The 20,694-nt window shown below is 45.0% G+C and overlaps 2 protein-coding genes across 2 annotated transcripts in view; one reads left to right on the forward strand and one right to left on the reverse strand.

Annotated features, from left to right (window-relative positions):
• Fbxl13 (F-box and leucine rich repeat protein 13) overlaps positions 1-20,694 on the reverse strand; it is a 145,018-nt gene that overhangs the window by 45,148 nt on the left and 79,176 nt on the right. Inside the window, exon 12 of the mRNA XM_038315584.2 lies at positions 12,799-12,928. Within this exon, the coding sequence (XP_038171512.2) occupies positions 12,799-12,928 (130 nt within the window). The remainder of the gene's footprint in view (positions 1-12,798; positions 12,929-20,694) is intronic.
• Lrrc17 (leucine rich repeat containing 17) overlaps positions 12,721-20,694 on the forward strand; it is a 30,298-nt gene continuing 22,324 nt past the window's right edge. Inside the window, exon 1 of the mRNA XM_038315495.1 lies at positions 12,721-12,858. The gene's annotated coding sequence lies outside the window, so the exon portion shown is untranslated. The remainder of the gene's footprint in view (positions 12,859-20,694) is intronic.

A 20,694-nucleotide genomic window follows, 5' to 3' on the forward strand; every position in this document is an offset into this window, starting at 1 on the left:
TCCCCTGAAACAGTTAAGCCCAATTAAATGTTTTATTTTATAAGTTGCCTTGGTCATGGTATTTTAACACTGCAATAGAAAAGCAACGAATACACCATCATTTATTATTCCAAGGAATATAAAATGATAGACTCAATCAAATGGATTATAAACCTGAACTCTTAACCAATCTGCTCATTTGTGTGACACAATCTGCTCATTTACTACCTGTTGAGTTGGCCATGAAACTCATACCCTAACTAATTCTTACTGCTAAACTCAAACCTATCCCCCTGTTCCAAGCTCTATTCCAAGATTAGCGTTGCTTTTCAAGTGATTCTTGTCATTTATAACCAGATATGTCATAAGCATTCCTAACTCAGTCTTTCTATAAACAGAGTCCATTATTGCCACCCCTCCTATCTTGCTCTTTCACTGTTTACCTTGGATACTCACCATCTTAAAAACATAGGATTCCCAAGCTGGGAAGGGCCTCGGAGGTGATCTAACCCAGCCCAGCTAGGGATGAGGGAACAGAGGCAGAAGCAAACACAAGATGAGTATGGTCAAGACCCCCTGGTTGGCGGTGTGGTGAGGATGAGCAGATTTCCAGGTCTCCAGACCCCAGTGAGAGCTGTGTTATCATCTCACTGCTTCCTGGAAGACAGAATGAAGAAGACAGAGAGAGAGAGAGAGAGAGAGAGAGAGAGACAGAGACAGAGAGTTGTGAGATGATGGAGAAAAACTGGGGGAGGGAGAGAGAGTAAGAGAGAGAGGAGGGAGAGAGAGACAGACAGAGAGAAAGAGAGAGAGAGGAGGGAGAGAGAGAGAGAGAGAGAGGGAGAGAGAGACAGAGACAGAGAGACAGAGAGGAGGGAGAGACAGAGAGAGAGAGGGAGAGAGAGAGAGGGAGAGAGAGGGGGGAGGGAAGGAGACAGACAAAGGGAAATTCATTCCCATTGCTGCTTTGCTTAGGTAACACCCATTGCATTTAGTGTACTGGTGGTAGGGTAAAACCCTACCACCAGAGACCTCTGAGGAGGGAGGAAATCAGGAGAACAAGCAGAACACTGAATACAGAGAATGCACAAGGCTACTGGATACAAAGGCGTGCATAATGAAGACACACAATAATAGAAGCACGCGTGGTGAGACCTAGACCGTGTGGGCATGGGACGAAGGAGAGTTAGCCAGCCTCCCTAGAGTCTGATAACAGTCCTGAGGGTAAGTTAGGGCTCACTGTGGGTGGAGGGCAGTACAAGCGTGTTTGGGCGGAGCCTGGAAGAGGAAGCCAGGCTGGAAACAAAGAATGGGGAAGCCCAGGATGCACATCCTACGCAAGCTCTCCTTTGGCCCGTTTACTGATCCAGCTGATACAGCTACTGATACAGATACAGATACTCCGTGTAAACTGGAATCCCAGTGCAAACTCCCCCATCCCCGTGTGACCCCTCGCCACACGTTTGGAGCAGCTGGGTTTCAGCGGAGCTTAGCAGCCCCAGTCCTCCTCCCAGCATGCCTGTGGTCGTTCTGTGCCTGGCTTCCTACTCGATACCACCATCTCTGCGATGTACTGCTGGAGACGACAAACCTGTAGGGGAAGTGGTCACCGCAGAACCATGTGGACAGGGAACACCTGCAGAAATGCTGTTCAGATAAAGGAAAAGCCAAGCCAGGAGTCCTGGCCTCCCAGCCGAACTTTCCCAAGCACAGAAGGATTCCTTGCCCTCTGAAATTCTTAATCTACACATATTTTCCACTTTGAAATTTGGACAGAACTGAGACTGTATCTGGAAGAGCGCTGAAATGGACTCGGGAACATCTCTTTGAAGCGTGCTACCCAGTGCTTTAAAAGTCATTTTATTCACCTATTAGTCAGTTATGGGGATATTTGAGAAAGACTTAGAGGAAGTTAACTATGGCTATCTGCAGAAACAGCGTTCTGGGCAGAGAAAACAGCCAGCACGAAACCCCAAGGGCCGAAGCTCATTTGTAAAGAGGAGCGAGGAGGCCAGCGTTGTTGGGGCAGAATTGGCAAGATAGTCAGAAAAATGATGTCAGAGAGGCAACCGGAGGACACAGCGCCCGCGCAGGCCTTCACAGCCTCCCGAGGCTGTGTTTTATAGAGTCGGTGGGAAGCAGAGGAAGGACACAGGCTTGGGTCATAAAAGGTGACTCTGGACACTGTGTTGAGAACAGCCATGAAGAAGGCGGGGTGAACGCGGGGAGACCAGCTCGGAGGAAACAATACTGAAATCCATGGAAGAAATAGGGCAGGCCTTTGCAAATGGTGCAGGGGGCCGAAGGCCGGATTGATGCCATGTGGTCAGTGGACCAGACTTCATGCTATCATAGGGAACAGGGTCAAGGGTATCATCTCCGTCTGGCAGGACCACAGTAACAGTACAAACAGAACGCACCCTTCCCCAGTTCTAGAGGCTGAGGTTTGAACCAACAATCCCCAGGGCTGAGTCCTTCTAAATCCATCAAGGCAGGATCCACTCCAGATCCTTCTCTCTGTCCTACTGGGAGCTCCCCTCACCTAACTAGACTCTTCCTGTCCATACCCAATTTTTTATTTCTTATAAGGCTATCAGTCATATATTAGACCAGGGCCCACCCCGATGACTTCATCCTAATTATATTTGTACTGATTCTATTCCCAGATAAGGCCTTGTCTAGGGTGCTTGGGGTTGGGACTTCAATATACGAATTTGCTGGTTACCTAATTCAGTCTGTAACAGATGACACCAACATCCTCAGTCTAAATAACTAGAGAGAGCTGTCATTGGCTGAGATAAAGGAAGCTAAGGTACAGTGAGGAATTATTTCTAGAGCAGGAATATTTTCCCTAAGATATAAGAATTCAAGGCAGGAGTGTTAGCTCATGCCTATAGTCCTAACACTTGAAAGGCTGAGGCAGAAAAATTATCATGGGTTTAAGGACAACCTGAGCTACAGAGTAAGACTCTGTCTTAAAAACAAAACAAAATAAATAAATAAAAAGAGCTGGGTGGTGGTGCCACACACCTTTAATCCCAGCACTCAGGAGGCAGAGGCAGAGGCAGATGGATCTCTGTGAGTTCGAGGCTAGCCTGGTCTACAAGAGCTAGCTCCAGGAGAGGCTCCAAAGCTACAGAGAAACCCTGTCTTGAACCCCCCTCCCCCAAAAAAAAAAGCTGTGAGTACAAAATGCGGGAGGAAACTGGCTCTGAGACATATTTCATATATAGAATATACATAGAGCTTTACAGAAACAGAAACATAAGCACTCCTATATACATTACATGCATGTGTGTACAGAGTATGTACGTAGAATATTTATATGTAAATATACTTGTGTAATATAAAGCTATGAAATGACGTCACCAAGGCCACAGGTGAGGCCAGAGAATGAATGGGGAGCTAAAACTGGACCGTGAGACTCTCAGTGACAGATGCCCGAGAGAACTGGACCCTGAGACATTCAGTGACGGATGCCCGAGAGAACGGGACCCTGAGACTCTCAGTGACGGATGCCCGAGAGAACGGGACCCTGAGACTCTCAGTGACAGATGCCTGAGAGAACGGGACCCTGAGACATTCAGTGACGGATGCCCGAGAGAACTGACTGAAGCTGCACAGAGGTGGCATAAGTCTTTAATCCCAGCATTCAGGAGACAGGAGGCAGGAAGATCTCTGAGTCTGAGGCCAGCCTGGTTTAAAGAGTCGGTTCTAGGATAGTCAGGGCTACACAGAGAAATCCTGTCTCAAAAAAAAAAAAAAAAAAAAAAAGATAGTAAAGAAAGTGACTTAGGAAATATTGTCAGAAACAAACTCAACAGCATATTATTATTTCTGAGTCTTAAAATGAACATGCGTGGGGCCACACTGTAAAATACACAAGCACACAGAGATTTAAGGAACCAGATAACATTGGGAGGTGGCTTGCTTGGGGGAAGGATGGCAGTGGAGTAAAGGCATGAGTCAGATGTGAGCGCTGTGCACGGCCAGATGAGGGGAGTCGCCAGGAGCTGAGAAATGGGGTTAAATCAGCCCTTGCTATCTGAGTTCCAAAATAAACAAAACAAAGAAAAATAGATCCATTATGAAATAAAAATAGAAATCCTAGCTTATGCTTCTTCCCATGAGTGTTTTAGTTTTCTTCACTGCACAAAGCTACAGGGGAAACATTTGAAACTTGTCTTCTTAGTTCCTTTTAGGGAGAGTAGCCACAAATAAAAACTCCTCAGCTGTTTCTGACAGTTGGATATGAGTCCCCTAAAAGACACGGATGCAAGAAACCTTCTTACCACGGGGACATGCAAAACTGAAATACTTCCTGTCAGATCCTAAGAATGAAGGACTACCTAAGAAATCCACTCCCCTCCACCCCCATAAGACTGAAGGTTAGTGTTATTGTGTTATTGTGGAAATAAATGACCCCGGGTGAGCATAGAGAGGAACTAGAAGACCCACAGCCTTAGCGTCGCTGTAGAAACCACATCTCTGGCTTTTCTAGGGGAAAAAAGTGGCTCAACCAATACAGAACATTAACAGTACCAACTAAAGCTATGTATACCCAATGAGCCAGCCTTTAACTCCTACTTATACTCAACAGAAATATATTGCAATATGCATGCATTCACACACACATGTATACACACACACATGCACACGTACACACACACATATGCATACACACGTTGAGCATGCGCACACACATGCACACGTACACATACGTGCACACACATGCACACGCCCACACACACGTGAGCACACACAGCCGTCAGAGAAGGCCCTCTATCTAACCCAGTCAGGTCTCAGTGCCATGTGATGCTCTTGTTTTTCACTTTGGGCTTTTGGGGGGGGCCCACCCCCCAGCTCCCAAATAAATCACATGAAGGCTTATACTTTCTTATAAATGCCCGGCCTTAGCTTGGCAAATTTCTTGCCAGCTTTTCTTAACTAAATCATCCCAACTACCTTTGGCCTCTGGGCTTTTCCCTTTTCTTACAGCTGTGTATTACTTCACTCTTATTCTGTGGCTGGCTGGGGGGGGGGGGCTGGGTTTCCGGGTGGCTGCCCCCCATTTCCTACTCCTCCTGTTCCTCATTGCTTCTCCTCGTGCTTCTCCTCCTATTTATCCTCTCTGTCTGCCCCTCCTATCCTTGCTCCAGCCTCGCTATTGACTGTTCAGCTCTTTATTAGACCATCAGGTGTTTTAGACAGGCAAAGAATCACAGCTTCCCAGAGCTAAACAAAGGCAGCAGAAACAAAAGTCACACAGCCTAAAATGATATTCCCCAATATCTCAGCACCAGCAAAGCAGGAAGCAGCCTCGGGTCAGCTTCTTCAGTGTTATGGACCGCTGGTGGGCTGTCACTCAGTACCTCCTCCTCTTGCTATCTGTGAGCAAATGTCTAACGAGAAGGTTCCGCTGGGCTTACAGTCTGAGGACATCCAGTCCACCCCAGTGGGCAGGTGGGGTGGCCGACCACTGAGGGGCACCAGAGTCTGTGACGGCTGCGTGCTCACATTTGAATGGAAAGAAACAGAGGATACTAGCAACTGGGCTGAATCTCAAGACCCACCCCACCTCGTGCCTCAGAGACCCACTTCTTCCAAGTAAGTCCTATCTCCCGAAGGTTCCACAACCTTCCAAAACAGGGGCCACCAGCTGGGAACTAGGAATCCAAGCACACGAGTCCTTGGGGGACGTTTTCTACCCAAACAGCAGCAGCCACAGTCCGTCCAAAGCAACTTAGGTGGTGGTGACGTTGTGCTTGCGCAGAGCCATGTAAAGTTTACAGCTTTTCCCTTCAGCCTTGGCAATCTTGTCGTTCAACTGAGAGATCGTTTTTATTTTACCAAAAGAAAACCCTGCAAATCGGGCTCAAAATAAAATAAATTTGGTCACTGCTTTGATACCGCAGCTTAAAAAGGCCAGTGTCATTCAACAAAGACTAAGGCCGATGATGGCGCTGTATAAATACCTGTGAAAGGGGGGGGGTCACGGCAGAAGCTGGGTCCACAAAGGCTAAGGGACTAGAACTGCAGTGATACGGGCAGGTCAGGATGCTGCAGACCCAATTACACTCTCTCGGGCTGTCTTTAGCCTCCTGAAGAGCCATCCCCTACCCAGCTCTGCCAGACCTGAAACCTTGATAAACAGGTAAAAACTTTACGGATGCATTAACCCAAGAAAACCCTCTCCTCCTCCGTCAGCAGCCAAGACTGGCATTGGACAGCCCCTGAGAGCTCTCCATGGCGCTGCAGCTGCTAACTCAGGTCCCCACCAGTGCGTTGGAGAAGACTGGGTTGTGCCTGTCTCTTCTCCTGTTGCTGTATAAATCTCACAAAACTGCACTGGAACACTGAATCGGGATAACCTAAATCCGTATTAATCTGAGTATGCCATGTGACTAACGACTTTACCTGTCCTCTACCATCTTGTTTCCCACACTGTCTCTCTGACTGTGCCCTTCTTCCCTCCAGCATTATCAAGTTGGCTTTCCCACCTAGCTTCATTCTGTCTTGCTTTCCTATTAACTAATGAGAGCAATACATATTCACAGTGTACAAAAGGATTCTCTCCCAGTAGATATGGCCAAAGGGATTTCACCCCAGGCTGGTGATGAGTAGTAATTAAATAAAAGAAAACTAGAACAGAATACTAGGCAGGTACTGAAGTGATCGCTAAATATTTAATGCAGAAAAAAGCTGTATACTTTATAAGATATTAAATGAAAGGTGTGTACTCTATAACACACATATTAATTTAAAGAAATGTAGACATGTGTACAGAGAATAACAGAAAGCTATGCCATGAGATACTGATAGAAATTGTTATTTGAGTGCTGAAGTTTCAAGTAGTTTAAAAATGCTTTTTTCTTTATATATTTTCAAATTTTTATATATTCAATAAGAAAAATCTTCCTCAAGTGAGCTGGCTCATCAGGTAAAGGTGCATAGCGTGCAAGCCTGGCAACCTGGGTTCAAATGCTGGGACCCACATGGTAGAAAGAGAAAATCGACTTCACCAAATACCCTCTGACCTACACACACACACACACACTGTGACAAGTGTGCATCCACCTCCTACATCTCACAAAACACACACAATTTTAATAATAATTAGAAGTCAAAAATCTTATAACTAGGACTGATAATTTCAATGGCAAGGCAAGTCTATACATTTTCCCTAGCCAATCGAAAAGAGCAGAGGGCTGCCCTTGATTTGGCGCTGGTTGTGCAGGGAGACTTTTGAGAGAAGACGCTGAGCGGGAACAGAAGGGGACAGCATGGACAATCCTGTATCAGTCAGAAGAGCAATCATATCGCTTCATGCACTTAGACTGCTTATCCAATCCACAAAGGACGAGGAACGTTCCTGAAACATATGGAATTGATTTCGCTCTGCACCGCAGCTCCCCATTACATACTTATTTTCTCTAACATGTATGACTAAAATTCTTTCCCAATACATTTCTGGGCAGTAGTTACCACATTTAAGCTTCATCCCTGGCATACCTTGTGTCAATCCCAAGTTTTTTTCTTTCCTGAAAGAAAAGCGTGCTGTTCTGCCCTTGCTATGCCTGCCACGCCGCAGACACTTGGCAATCACCAGTGAAAACTATCCAGGTGTCTTTTTTGTCTGGTTAGATATTTCCTCTTGGTGTATATTCACATATAACGTCTTATGGAAAAATTCTAAACATAAGAAATATATTCTAATTGCCAGGACTGGCCTGCTTAGTGCTTTTATTAACTCGGCACAAGCTTATTTGAGAAAAGAGAACCACAGTTGAGAAAATGCTTTCATAAGACTGGGCTGAAGGCCAGCCTGTGGGGCCAGCCTGTGGGGCATTTTCTTAAGTTAGTGACTGATGGGGGAAGGCCCAGCCCATGGTGAGTGGTGTCATCCCAAGGCTGATGGTCCTGGTGTATAAGAAAGCAGGCTGACCCACGAGGAGCAAGCCAGTAAGCAGTGTCCCTCCACAGCCTCTGCATCAGCTCCTGACGCCAGGCTCCTGCCCTGCTCCCCTCAGTGACAGACTGTGCTGTGCACCTGTAGGCTAAGGTAAATCCTGCTCTCCCCACGCTGCTTTTGGTCATGGTGTTTTATCATAGCACTAGAAACCCTAAGTCAAAGACAGAACTTTTCCCTCCCTCCCTCCCTCCCTCCCTCCCTCCCTCCCTCCTTCCCTCCCTCCCTCTCTCCCTCCCTTCCTTCCTATTATAAATGTTCGGTCTATAACACAGGCTTATTACTGGCTAGCTCTTACAACTTAAATTAACCCATTTATTAATCTCTGCATTGCCACGTGGCTTGTGGCTGAAGCTGTCCTCCAGCATGTCTCCTGCTGACCCACCCTCCCCCTTCCCAGGATTCTTGGTTTAGTTTGTCCACCTAACCTTATTCTGTCAGCTATGGGCCAGTCAGCTTATTCATTAACAAATCATAGCAACAAATATTTGCAGTGTGAAAAGAGATCATTCCACAGCATTTCCCCCCTTTTTTCTGTCTAATTGAAAAAGAAGGTTTCAACTTTAACACAGTAAGATTACATACAACAAAAAACAGTTACCAAGTAAGAATTGCAGTTACAACATCCAGTCCATTTGTTTTGGTGAAATTAGAGATAATATTCTATTATCTATCTTTATCTTGGTGAGTCTAAAGTTTTACATCTAATTTGCCTTTTTAATCATAATTAATGAAAACTATGATTATAACTATCTAGTCTTCAACTCCATCAGAGACCCCAGAAGGGTGAAATTTTCATAATGATAGGGACATCACCTAGAGAGTCACCCAGAGTTCCCCAGTTACATTGGGGCATCCAACTCTGGCCTACAGGCCTAGCATCTCTGACAGACTTTCCTGTGAAACACGGAACTTTGAAGGACTGTCCTACCTTGTCTAGGCAAAGTTCAATATGCCTTTCTTGTGTCCTACTGGTCCAGTTTGGGCAGTAGTTGTCAGTAACTGAGACAAGGGCAGTTTCTTTGGTAAGTTTTGTCATAAAGAAAGCAAACTCCATATGGAGTTTCTTTGATGCCCGTCATCTTCTCTGAAGTAAATTGGTACTGAAAGGAACAGATGTGTCTCACTGTCATGAAAAGCCTTACATTATTAAAAATATTAAAAACCATATTCTGTAGGTCTTTGAAGTGTTTGAAGACCATCTATCTAAATTTATCTGTGCATGACCTGGAAAACATATCCAACATGACTATAGGTGTAACTGTTATAGATGACTATTAATTTGTATTTATACATCACATTTTAAATGAGCTGCATAAGCACAATACCCCAAACCGGAGTAGAAATGTAGATACAGTAGGTTTTAACAAAAAAAACCATTAAATTTGTATCAATATACAAAAATATCTTAAATAAGAGTAGAAACAAACATACATTACAATCAAATATTAAATTTGTATCAATATACAAAATATATTAAATAAGAGTAGAAACACATACATTACAACAAAAATAATAAATTTGTATCAATAAACCAAAATCCATACCAATGTGAAATATGAAAGACTAGTAGTTGCTTTTTAAGTTTAAAAGTAGATCCAATAACCTTCCCTTTTATCATATTATTTCTTTATCTCCCACTTTTCTTTTCAGAAAAAGATCCTTGAATTTAATCTCCTTTGTTCAGTTTTTTTCTGACTATTACCAACAACAACTTGTAGCCAACCCCCTTCTTATGTAATAATAAATATCCATAGCCCATCTTTTGGGAATATGAGCATAGTTCTCTAAACTACTGCCTGTTGTTTGTGGGCACTGTTATCTTTGGGGGAATTTTGAGAAAAACGGGAATCTTTGGTGAGCTTGTGTACAACACATAGTCTATGCTTGTATCAATACAGATATGTCTGTTACCTTTAAAAGTTTGTCTTTTCAGAGCAAGGGGACCAGACACCAATAAAAATGGATGGACCAGATGATCCAGAACAGTTTCAAGACTACTGGCTAAGATGAACCAGCCTCTCAGAATACTCCAGCCAAGACCTAGCAGGACCTCTTTCTAATGGGGAAATTAAGACAGTGGATTCCCAGATTCCTTATTTGAAACTCAGTGGAGAACGCAGATAGGCAGACGGCCCCTGAGGGGTGGACAGCTTCTCAGAAGTGCGAACATGAAGCTTGCAGGGTCCTTGGCAAAGCTACATTGCTACTCCCCCATGAGATCGATACTTAGTGAGTGGTCCCTTTCTGACTGCAAGTGGTCCAATGATATTCAGATGAAATGACTCAATTCCTAGTGCCCCTGAAACCAAGAATTAAATCTCTTTTGGATTCACAAACAAATAGAAATGGAGAAAGGATGAGCAGAAGAAACAAACACTTGTGGCTTGAGATTTACAAAATGAAGATAATTAGGAAGAGAGTTTCAATCCTGTGTATATGTATATAAGTATGTGCATTTGTGTTCATGTGTGCACATGTGTGCATGTTCACATGTGTGCATTTGTATGAGTGTGTGCATGTATTAGTGTTCATGCCATGTATATGTGTATGAGTGTGTACATTTGTGTTCATATGTGCATGTTCACGTATGTGTGTGCAAGAACACATGTGTGTGGATGTGGAGGCAAGGGGTCAACCTTGAGTACAATTCTTCAACAACCATCTTTTTTTTTTAATTTACTGGCCTGGTGCTCCCCTTGTATGTTGGTGAATTGGTGACTAGGTTAGCCAGGCAGACTGCCCAGCAAGCCCAGAGATTCTCTCTCCCTGCCTCCCAGTGGTAGGGGTTACAAGTGAGGCACACTAGCACTCACGGCTTTTTAAAAGATGTGGTTCAGCCAGGCAGTGGTGGCGCACACCTTTAATCCCAGCACTTGGGAGGTGGAGGCAGGCAGATCTCTGTGAATTTGAGGCCAGCCTGGTCTACAAGAGCTAGTTCCAGGACAGGTCCAAAGCTACAGAGAAACCTGTCTCGAAAAACCAAAAAAAAAAAAAAAATTAAAAGATGTGGTTCTGCGGATTGAACTCAGGTCAGCACATGTGCAAGGTTGACTGACTGAGCCCTAACACATCCGGACCAAATTTAAATAGCAGCTAAAGTCAAACGGGCAATGAGTTACAGGTGTCACCGGATGTATAAATGCACATTTGGGGACATTATCAAACAGAAGCAAGGGCTGCAGACTGAAGATGAGAACATGCGAGCATGAGTGTGTGTGCATGAATGTGTGTATGGTTATGTGTGTGCACAAGTGTGCATGTGTTATTGTATATTGTGGCTACGATAAACACCTACATGGAACCTAAGAGGAATGAGGGTTAAGGCCCACAGGTGGGGCTTAAGGTCTAGACTGAGTGGCTAGAAAAGTACCAGAGGGTTTACGGTTAGGGGAGTTGGCCAATGGAATGTGTCGAGCACAAGAAGTGATCTCTGTATCTAGAAACACTTTTCTCTGAGAGAGGAGTGTCTGTGCTTCCTAATTGGTCCTTGTCTAAGGGTTCTACCCTCCTCAGAAACCGAGAGATGAGACACTATCTCCTTTGATTCTTTGATGTGATTACGTCAAAGGGATAGCTCCCAGATCCTGGAGAAGACAGTCCCAGGCTGTAAAAACATCACAAAGATATTTCCAAAGCTTTCATCTCCAAGGAGGAAGAGAAAGGATGTGCAGTTCCTACAGTTCCAGGTCTTCTGAATAAGCGCTCTAAAACAAGAGACACCAGAGGGCCAGGGGCAAGAAGCTATCTGAGGTGTAGCCAGACTGAGGAAGGAAAGGTTCCTCCATCTTAAGGCCTGGTCAGGGCTGAAGCACATTGCAGGCCAGTTTCCAGAAAGTTCTACACATTTCAACCTTAGTCGAGGCCTCGCTCCTTCCCTCTCCCACCTAGAACACTGGGAAACCGCGCTCAGGTGGCAGCATCTATGTGGAGAATCCTATCCACCGGCTGCCCCATAGCTCCCGCCTCCAGGTGCTCATAACCTGACCTGTGCCATAGGCTTCTGTCAGATGCACTGGTCAATTTATCTGGCCACCTAGAACTGTGGGAAGTGGGCAGGCACAAAACCCGCACAAGAGAGCGGCTGCGTGGGGCTTAAGTCTCATCTTATACAAAACAAGCCAATAAATGGTAACTACAGCGAGCTGTGGCTAGACATTCATTTCAGCTAGTTCTCACCAGGTTGTGTTACAAAGAACACAGTAAGACATCAATTTCTAAACATGCACAGAGTCATGGAAGGAAATCAGTTAAAGTATAGCTTGAATCCATGGAAACTATGGGTAGCGGGAGAAACTACGGATGAGGCGGTAAATGCTTCTGCAGGCCATGCCCGGTGTCCGCAGCTTTACCTGGCCTCCTGCCCAACTTCCCTAACCCCAGTTCCTTCATCTTAAAGCATTTCCCACGTAGACCTGAGCGCAATGCAGCTTTAAACATTTGCAATCACTGTTGTGGGACTTGTCTTTCTCGCATTTCTTGCTTGTAGTATTTTACCCCTAGCCAAGCCCACGGGACCCGACTTATCAGGAACCCTATGGTCCCCACCCCACTCGCTCTTAGCTCTTGGAGCTTTGGCTCTTCCTGTGCTCAGAAGTGGTCTGTGTCATCATCCCATGAGCTCTGCCTGTTTGTTGATGTGACGCGCCTGTGGACAGGAGCCAGGCGCCTATAGTAGCAACCCGGGAGAAAATGTAAGCAGCTGTGGTCGTGTAATTTAAAACCTCAGCAGAGTGTGCTGGGCTCTGTGCACCGCATTAGTGCAGCATGAGGGCTGGATGCAGCTGGTTCTCGGGAGGACGTCCTCGCCCGCGGCAAGGCGGAGAAGCCTGAGAGACTGGGAGGCAAACCTGGGTGCAGCCGGAAAGGTCCAGATAGATGAGCTTGTGGCAGCCGTTCCCCAAGTTCAGGTACTGTAAGCCTTTGTCCGTGAACTTTCGGCAGTAAGCCAGGCTGAGATTCTGTAAGTTGTGGAAGTACCTGGAGCGGTGGGGCAGAGAAGGGAGGAAGGAAAAGCGAAGACTTCAGCTTTTCTCCCATCTTTCCTGAGCCACAGTGACAAAGAACTAAGCTGTGGCTCCTCCTGCCCCCTCCTCGCACACGGTCAGCGTGGTAACAATCGCTGCCTCTGCCTAGGAGGTGAAGGAGAATTTAGGACTAGAGCAGACCGTGCATAGTTGCATTTCAAAGGAAAAGAAAGAATATCTGGGTAGGTTTTTAAGAAACTTAACGGAATAGGACTTTGTCTGGGGGTAGGAGGAGCCTTGCATGCACATTGTTTGAAAGTTAGTTTGTTGCTGAAACCCAAGTTAGAGTTCACCTTCTTGTTTTCCCGCTCTTACTTTTGCCAAACTAATTTGCAAAAAGTTGAGAAAGATAAACTTCTTATAAACATATAACGGAAATTAACTGTTCCAGCATGCTGAGGATTGGGGATGGAAAGAAGGCTCCTAAAGTGAGTCTGATAAGAAAATGATTTCGACATGCACAATTTTGTGAGTAATGGTTTCCTTATGATAATTAAAGATAATCAAGACCGATACACATCCAGAGCTTAAGCGTGGGTAGCACTTGAGAATAAAAATTACACAGGAGGCTGCCAGTCCCACTGGAGCTGAAACAGAGGAAATATGTCATTGCCACCATGACCAAAATGAGAGCTTCCAGAAGAAAGGAGAGAGTTAGGACGGGTCTGCGCTGTCATGTGCGGACCAGTGTTTTGAGGGCACACTGTGAGCGAGCCCCTAAGCCCTGCAAAGCATGGCATTCTTCAACAACACGAGGACTCTCATTGCCTGCTCTTACAATTACCAACTCTCAGTTTGGAATCTGCAACCGCTTGGCGGCAATGAGGATGCTGGGAGTGGGGAGAAAATGCCCCCTGCCTCCCATAAAGCCTGCAGATCACGTCTGTCTTCACATAAACGGCAGATGAGACGGGCAAGCACTGCCTGTAAGTTAGATTTGGTCCAAAACTTGAAAACCAAGCCCATATGATTTAATGCTTCTATTCCGTGGTGAATTACTGATTGAGAACATACGTTCCCCTCTGGGAATGGCTGTGTGCATGAGATTCCACAGAAGAGCCAAGGAAGCCTTTGGACCATAGTGACAGTGGGCTGGACCTGGAAAGAGAGAATTCTCTAACATCCAAAGACACGCCCCCTCCCCGTGGACTGAGAAATGCTTTCTCTTTCTCTCCTTGAGCAGAGCTGGAGATTTCAGTCCTAAGGGCTCTCTAAAGTGGAGACAGCACCATGGAAAACAGACAAGAATTTGGACTTGGACCAAACCGAATTAGAGTTGTAGCCTTGATGCTCACTGCAACTTCCCTATTCTGTGGCAGGTTGCTTTCCTGGCTACTAGGGAAAGATGAGAGCATCTTTTATTTAGGAGTGCCCTTTGGAACCCACTTAGAAAACTATGGGGCTTATAGCCTTCCTGACCCTCATTTTCTTGTCTGTCATGTGGACTTGATCCCATCTGCTGTTGCTGTTGAGTGAAAAGCAAATGAGTATTCAGATTGGACAGTATCATCAAGGGGGTTATTTCTGACCACTGAAAACAGCAGGAACACAATAGTGCCTTATTACTGCTACTACTACTTCCAAAAATAACAGTATACTACTCTTTTAATTTACTGTATGTATGTGTTTACTCATGCATGTCTGCATGTGTCTGTGCAAACATGCATGCCTCTGTGTGTATGTCAGTATCTGTGTGTGTGCATGCCTGTGTGTGCATGTCAGTATTTATGTGTGTGTGCATGCCTGTGTGTGTATGTCAGTATTTGTCTGTGTGTGTGTGTGTGCATGCCTGTGTGTGTATGTCAGTATTTGTGTGTGTGCATGCCTGTGTGTGTATGTCAGTATTTGTGTGTGTGCACACATGCCTGTGTGTGTATGTCAGCATTTGTGTGTGGGTGGGTGCATGTATGTCTGTGTGTGTATGTCAGTATTTGTGTGGGGGGTGCATGTATGTCTGTGTGTGTATGTACTCACATACACACATGCCAGCACCCACACATATCAAAGGACAACCTCCACTGTTATTCTAAGATGATATCCACCTTGTATTTTAAGACAGGGTCTCTTATTGCCAAGCACGCTAGCCAACTGGTCAGCACTCCCAGGGACTCTGTCTCTCTCTGACTCCCTAGTGCTGGGATCACAAACTCAAGGACCACCACTGGCTTTTTTCTCTTGACAAAGTTTCTAGCGGATCAAACTCAGGTTTCAGGCTTGCGGAGCAAGCACTTTATCAACTAAGCCAGCATCCCAGGCCGACATCTTCACGTTTCTATGGAGATTGTAGCATCACTTTTTCATTTAAGGGAGTGGATGCTCTGTAGCGAGTCTCTCTCGGTTCCCAAATCACAACACAGAGGCTTATTAGTAATCGTGAAAGATTGGCCGAAAGCTTAGGCTTGTTTTTAGCTTTTTATTAAACCAATCTGAGCAACACATCTTCACAGTGTACAATAAGATTATTCCACAACAGTGCTCATCTGACAAGAGTTTGGAAGATGTCATGAGGCCTGGATCTTACCTGAACATATATATATATATATATATATATATATATATATATATATATATGAGACTTTAAGAAAGTATGCCTTAAATTCTTTCATATAATATATATGTATATCCATATATATTACCTATCATTCTACCTCCTTAAATCCATATGATCAGTTAGCAAATATCAAAAATGAGAATTAAGAAAGAGACTTACTTGACTATTTTTACATATTTTCGGTAATCTATAAGGTCTATAGATCCTTTTAGCATTAAAGAATTTAATGTGTGCGTGCGTGCGTGCGTGTGTGTGTGTGTGTGTGTGTGTGTGTGTGTGTTTCTCAGCACTCAAGTGGAGGTCAGAGTACATCTTTGGGGAACTGGTTCTTTCTCTATGTTGATCCCCAGCATTGAACTCAGGTGGTGGGGAGGGCAGTGTCTTTACTCCCTGAGCCATCTCTTGTGTTCCCCTGGATTTTAGTTAAAGCAGAGAGGACTCTCACACCATCAAAACCCAGAAGCAAGGGCTGGAGAGACGGTTCAGTGGTTAAGAACATTTGCTGTTCCTCCAGTAAACTGGAGGTCAGTTCCCAGCACCGTGTCAGGTTGTTCACAAGCATCTGTAACTCCAGTTCCGCTAGCCTCTGAGGGCACTGCACGCACACACTTACACACATGTGCGCGCACGCACAGACTAGACATACACAACCTCATAGACAGCTGCTTGCTTTCCCTTGGGAGCAGGGGCCACTGGCTGAAAGTTAAGAGCCTCTGCTGAGGACAAGAAAGTTGTTGGACTAAATGGCTCCATGGCTCCCAGACTGAAGGTCTCTAGCCAGCTTCCCTTCAAAGTGGCAACTCAGGGACTTCTGAGTGCAAAGGGCATCGTAGCTGCCCTGTGCCCTTCTAGGGATCTCAGAGCTGCCGACAGTCAGCTGTGAGTGTGTGGAGATGTGCTGGCTGCAGGGAAAGCGTGGCAGATCGCTTCAACACTGATACTTCATTCGGAGCTGCGTAAAGAAATGTTTCTCTTTCAGACAAAGGTCAGGCTCACACCCTCTCAGCATAAGGCCCTGATAATTCCATTTCTTATTTGAGAAAGACTATTTGTGGTATGTTTTTCTTTTCCTAATTATTTGATAACTGTTATTTTATTGAGGGTATAGGTTTCCTTCTTATTTTTCTGCTACCTACTGTAACCTTTATGAAAACACAGAAATTGTTTTTTGCTCTTTCTTTTGACTTCATTTCCACTGAAGAACTGAAGGATTTTATGTTCCATTTTCAGCACCAGAGGGAGTCTGTTAGAAAGAGTAAAATACCATATATTCAAATGGAAATTTTTATCTATATATTTCTATCAAAACCACCAAGACAAGGCCTAGCCTAGGAAGAAGGGAATTTGCAGGTAGATTCTTTGAGTTTGGGGCTCTTTGACTTCAAGAAGCAGAAGTCTCTAGAAAATCTAAACGGAAAATGTAGCCTCATAACGAGAGTGAGCTTGAGGTGTCCAGTGAGCACGGCGCTTGCCCAGGCCACTCCTCGTTGAGGGACATTGGCAAGTCTACATAACAGATAACCCTGGGATATAAGGCAAACGAAAATCAAAGGGGGCAATTAGACTAAATAAAATGAAAACATACCATTCACGGCAGCACAGAAGGACCCACTAATGGACAAAGCCCACGCCATACACAGTAATGTGGCCCTGCAGTGCCTGCTGTCTGGGAGGCTGAGGCAGAAGAATCCCTTGAGCCCAAAGTTCAAGATCAGCCTGAGCAATCATAATAACACACGCGCCTTCTAGAAAAACCTAATAGTTTTGTTCCAATTGTGTGCCCAGAAGGTTTTGTGCATTGTAGTTATCACCACAGGGTAAATAAGGGGCCACTGGGGAGCAGGGAAAGGAGAACCCACTGGTCTTCAGGGATGCCACCCCTTAAAGAGGCCAAGAATTAGGCAGGAAAGAAAGGGCTTCCCCACTGCAAGGAAGACAAGCAGGAAGAAGAAGGCCAGGGCTCAGGGCTTCGTTTGGACAACCCACACAGGTAACATCAGGGACGATAGATGACGTCAGAAACAATAGATGATGACATCAGGGACAGTAGATGACGTCAGGGACAGTAGATGACATTAGGGACAGTAGATGACGTCAGGGACAGTAGATGACATTAGGGACAGTAGATGATGATATCAGAGACAGCAGATGACGTCAGGGACAGTAGATGATGACATCAGGGACAGTAGATGACGTCGGGGACAGCAGATGACATCAGGGACAGTAGATGATGACATCAGAGACAGCAGATGACGTCAGGGACAGTAGATGATGACATCAGGGACAGTAGATGACGTCGGGGACAGCAGATGACATCAGGGACAGTAGATGATGACATCAGAGACAGCAGATGATGTCAGGGACAGTAGATGACATCAGGGACAGTAGGTGATGACATTAGGGACAGCAGATGACGTCAGGGACAGTAGATGATGTCAGGGACAGTAGATGATGATGTCGGGATGGTAGATGACCATGTCAGGGACAGCAGATGACGTCAGGGACAGTAGATGATGACGTCAGGGGCAGTAGATGATGTCAGGGACAGCAGATGATGATGTCAGGGACATCAGATGATGACGTCAGGGGCAGTAGATGATGACATCAGGGACAGTGGATGGTGAAGTCGGGGACAGCAGATGACATCAAGAACAGTAGAAGATGACATCAGGGACAGCAGATGACATCAGGGACAGTAGATGATGACGTCAGGGACAGTAGATGACATCAGGGACAGCAGATGATGACGTCAGGGACAGTAGATGATGACATCAGGGACAGCAGATGACGTCAGGGACAGTAGATGATGACGTCAGGGACAGCAGATGACATCAGGGACAGCAGATGATGACGTCAGGGACAGTAGATAATGTCAGGGACAGTAGATGATGATGTCGGGATGGTAGATGACCATGTCAGGGACAGCAGATGACGTCAGGGACAGTAGATGATGACGTCAGGGACAACAGATGACGTCAGGGACAGCAGATGACATCAGGGACAGCAGATGATGACGTCAGGGACAGTAGATAACGTCAGGGACAGTAGATGATGATGTCGGGATGGTAGATGACCATGTCAGGGACAGCAGATGACGTCAGGGACAGTAGATGATGACGTCAGGGGCAGTAGATGATGTCAGGGACAGTAGATGATGACGTCAGGGACAGTAGATGATGACGTCGGGGTGGTAGATGACCATGTCAGGGACAGCAGAGAGGAGTCTGGACAAAACAGGACTGTTCTAGGATGACTCTTCCTGTGGCTTGAATCAGAGGAAACTGGAGGGAGACCAGAGGCAGACGGGGCAAGATGTAGCACCAAGAAGAACGGAAGAGGGCTGCAGAGACCATGGTAACAGAGACAACTGGGAAGGAATCAGTTCAAGAAAGAGTGAGAGGCAAAGATGTTCCTGGAGTAAGGGCTGGGTCTGCGGGATGGATCAACAGGCATTTTCTGTGGGCAAAGCCTGAGGACACGAGTTCTAGCCTGACAAGTCACTTGGTGGAAACAGTCCCTCAAGCTGCCCCAACCCTCCCCACACATGTGCCACACCCCCCCCCCCATGAAACCCACAAATGATAGTGAGAAAGAGCTGTGGGCAGCCCTCAGTCTAACTCTAGAAAACTAAATCCCAAAGAAGGGAGGAAAACTACTCAAACAAATCTGGCAAATCAATGCTGCCATTAAGGGCAACCATCCTTTTCTTTTCGTTTTCTTTTTTCCTGGCAACTGATTTTTTTGGAAAGAAATGAAGAGGAGTGACAGGCAGCGACAGCCAGCACTTCTCTGGTTATTTACAGTTTAAAGAAGAATTTTGCATACCCAAGCATGTTTAGAACAATGGAAAACACAACAAAAATAGACAATCATTATGAAATGTATTTTTATAATACATAAGTTACTTCATATTTTTGTATGGCAAAAATCATAAGCATCAAGTAAACTTCAGTCTGAATATTCACTGAATGGAAAGAACTCAACTTTTCTATCTTTCCCACTAAATTATACACTCATTTGTAAACTAAATATTCCCAAACCTGCTTTCAACTCATAGCCAGGCCAATCTACTAACTCGCCCAGTGGGGAAGGAGCAACTGAACATATTGCTAGCAAGAATGTTTAAAATTGAAAAGCAGAGGAGGAAGTCGGCTATGGGGCTCACATTTGTAATTCCTGCGTATGGAAGGCTGAGACAGGAGGATGACCACAGGTTCAAGTCAGCCTGAGCTACATAGTGAGTTCTGAGCCTCCGTAGGCTTTATATTAAGACGTGCCTAAAGGGGAGAAGGAGAGAGAGAAAAATAGCTAGTAGCTGGACAGTGGTTCACACCTTTAATCCCAGCACTAGGGAGGCAGATGTAGGTGGATCTGAGCTCAAGGCTAGTCTAGCCTACAGAGCTGGCTGCAGGACATCCAGGGCTACACAAAGAAACCTTGTCTTGAAAAAACCAAAAATGAAATAGAAGCTAGGTACATGCTACACATAAAACACAACTAAAACCCAGCAGCACAAAGGCTTAAGAGACAGGGTTCCTAACTTTATTCCACAGGAAGCAGAAACACAGGAAAGCAAAGGGAAGGATACCAGCAGCAGATTTTAAAAGATTGAGCTCAGTATGGTAGTGTGGGCCTATAATCACAACACTCAGAAGGCTGAGGCAGGAGGATTGCAAGTTTGAGGACAGCCTAGGCAAAGCAGGGAAAGCTTGTGTCAAAGAATAACACAAATCACGAAGAAACATTAACCAGGAAGAAGAATATTATTTTATGTGGAAAAAATGCTATAATCTATGATAAAGCATGATACTTATCTTCATACATAAAATAAACTATAAGCTCGATTAATCAGTGACTAACATATCACTATTATATTATGAAACGTCAAGAAGATCTATGCATACGCATACATTTACACACAGAAGTCTGTTCTCTTCAACAAATGCTTCACTTTAAACACTCATGGCTATGCTGAAACGAATTACGAACTGTTCTTTAGACACTCGTGGCCATGCTGAAATTAAGTACATACTAGTCCTTGATGAAATCTGAATTCCAAAGAACAGAAATAATTCAATCCATATTTCTTCCACAATTAAAGACAGAAGTTTAAAATTGAAGCATCAACCACTTTAAACAAAAATTATTCTCCAAGTATCGGGACAAAA

The sequence above is a fragment of the Arvicola amphibius genome, chromosome 18 (assembly GCF_903992535.2).
Source record: "Arvicola amphibius chromosome 18, mArvAmp1.2, whole genome shotgun sequence".
Classification (NCBI taxonomy): domain Eukaryota; kingdom Metazoa; phylum Chordata; class Mammalia; order Rodentia; family Cricetidae; genus Arvicola; species Arvicola amphibius.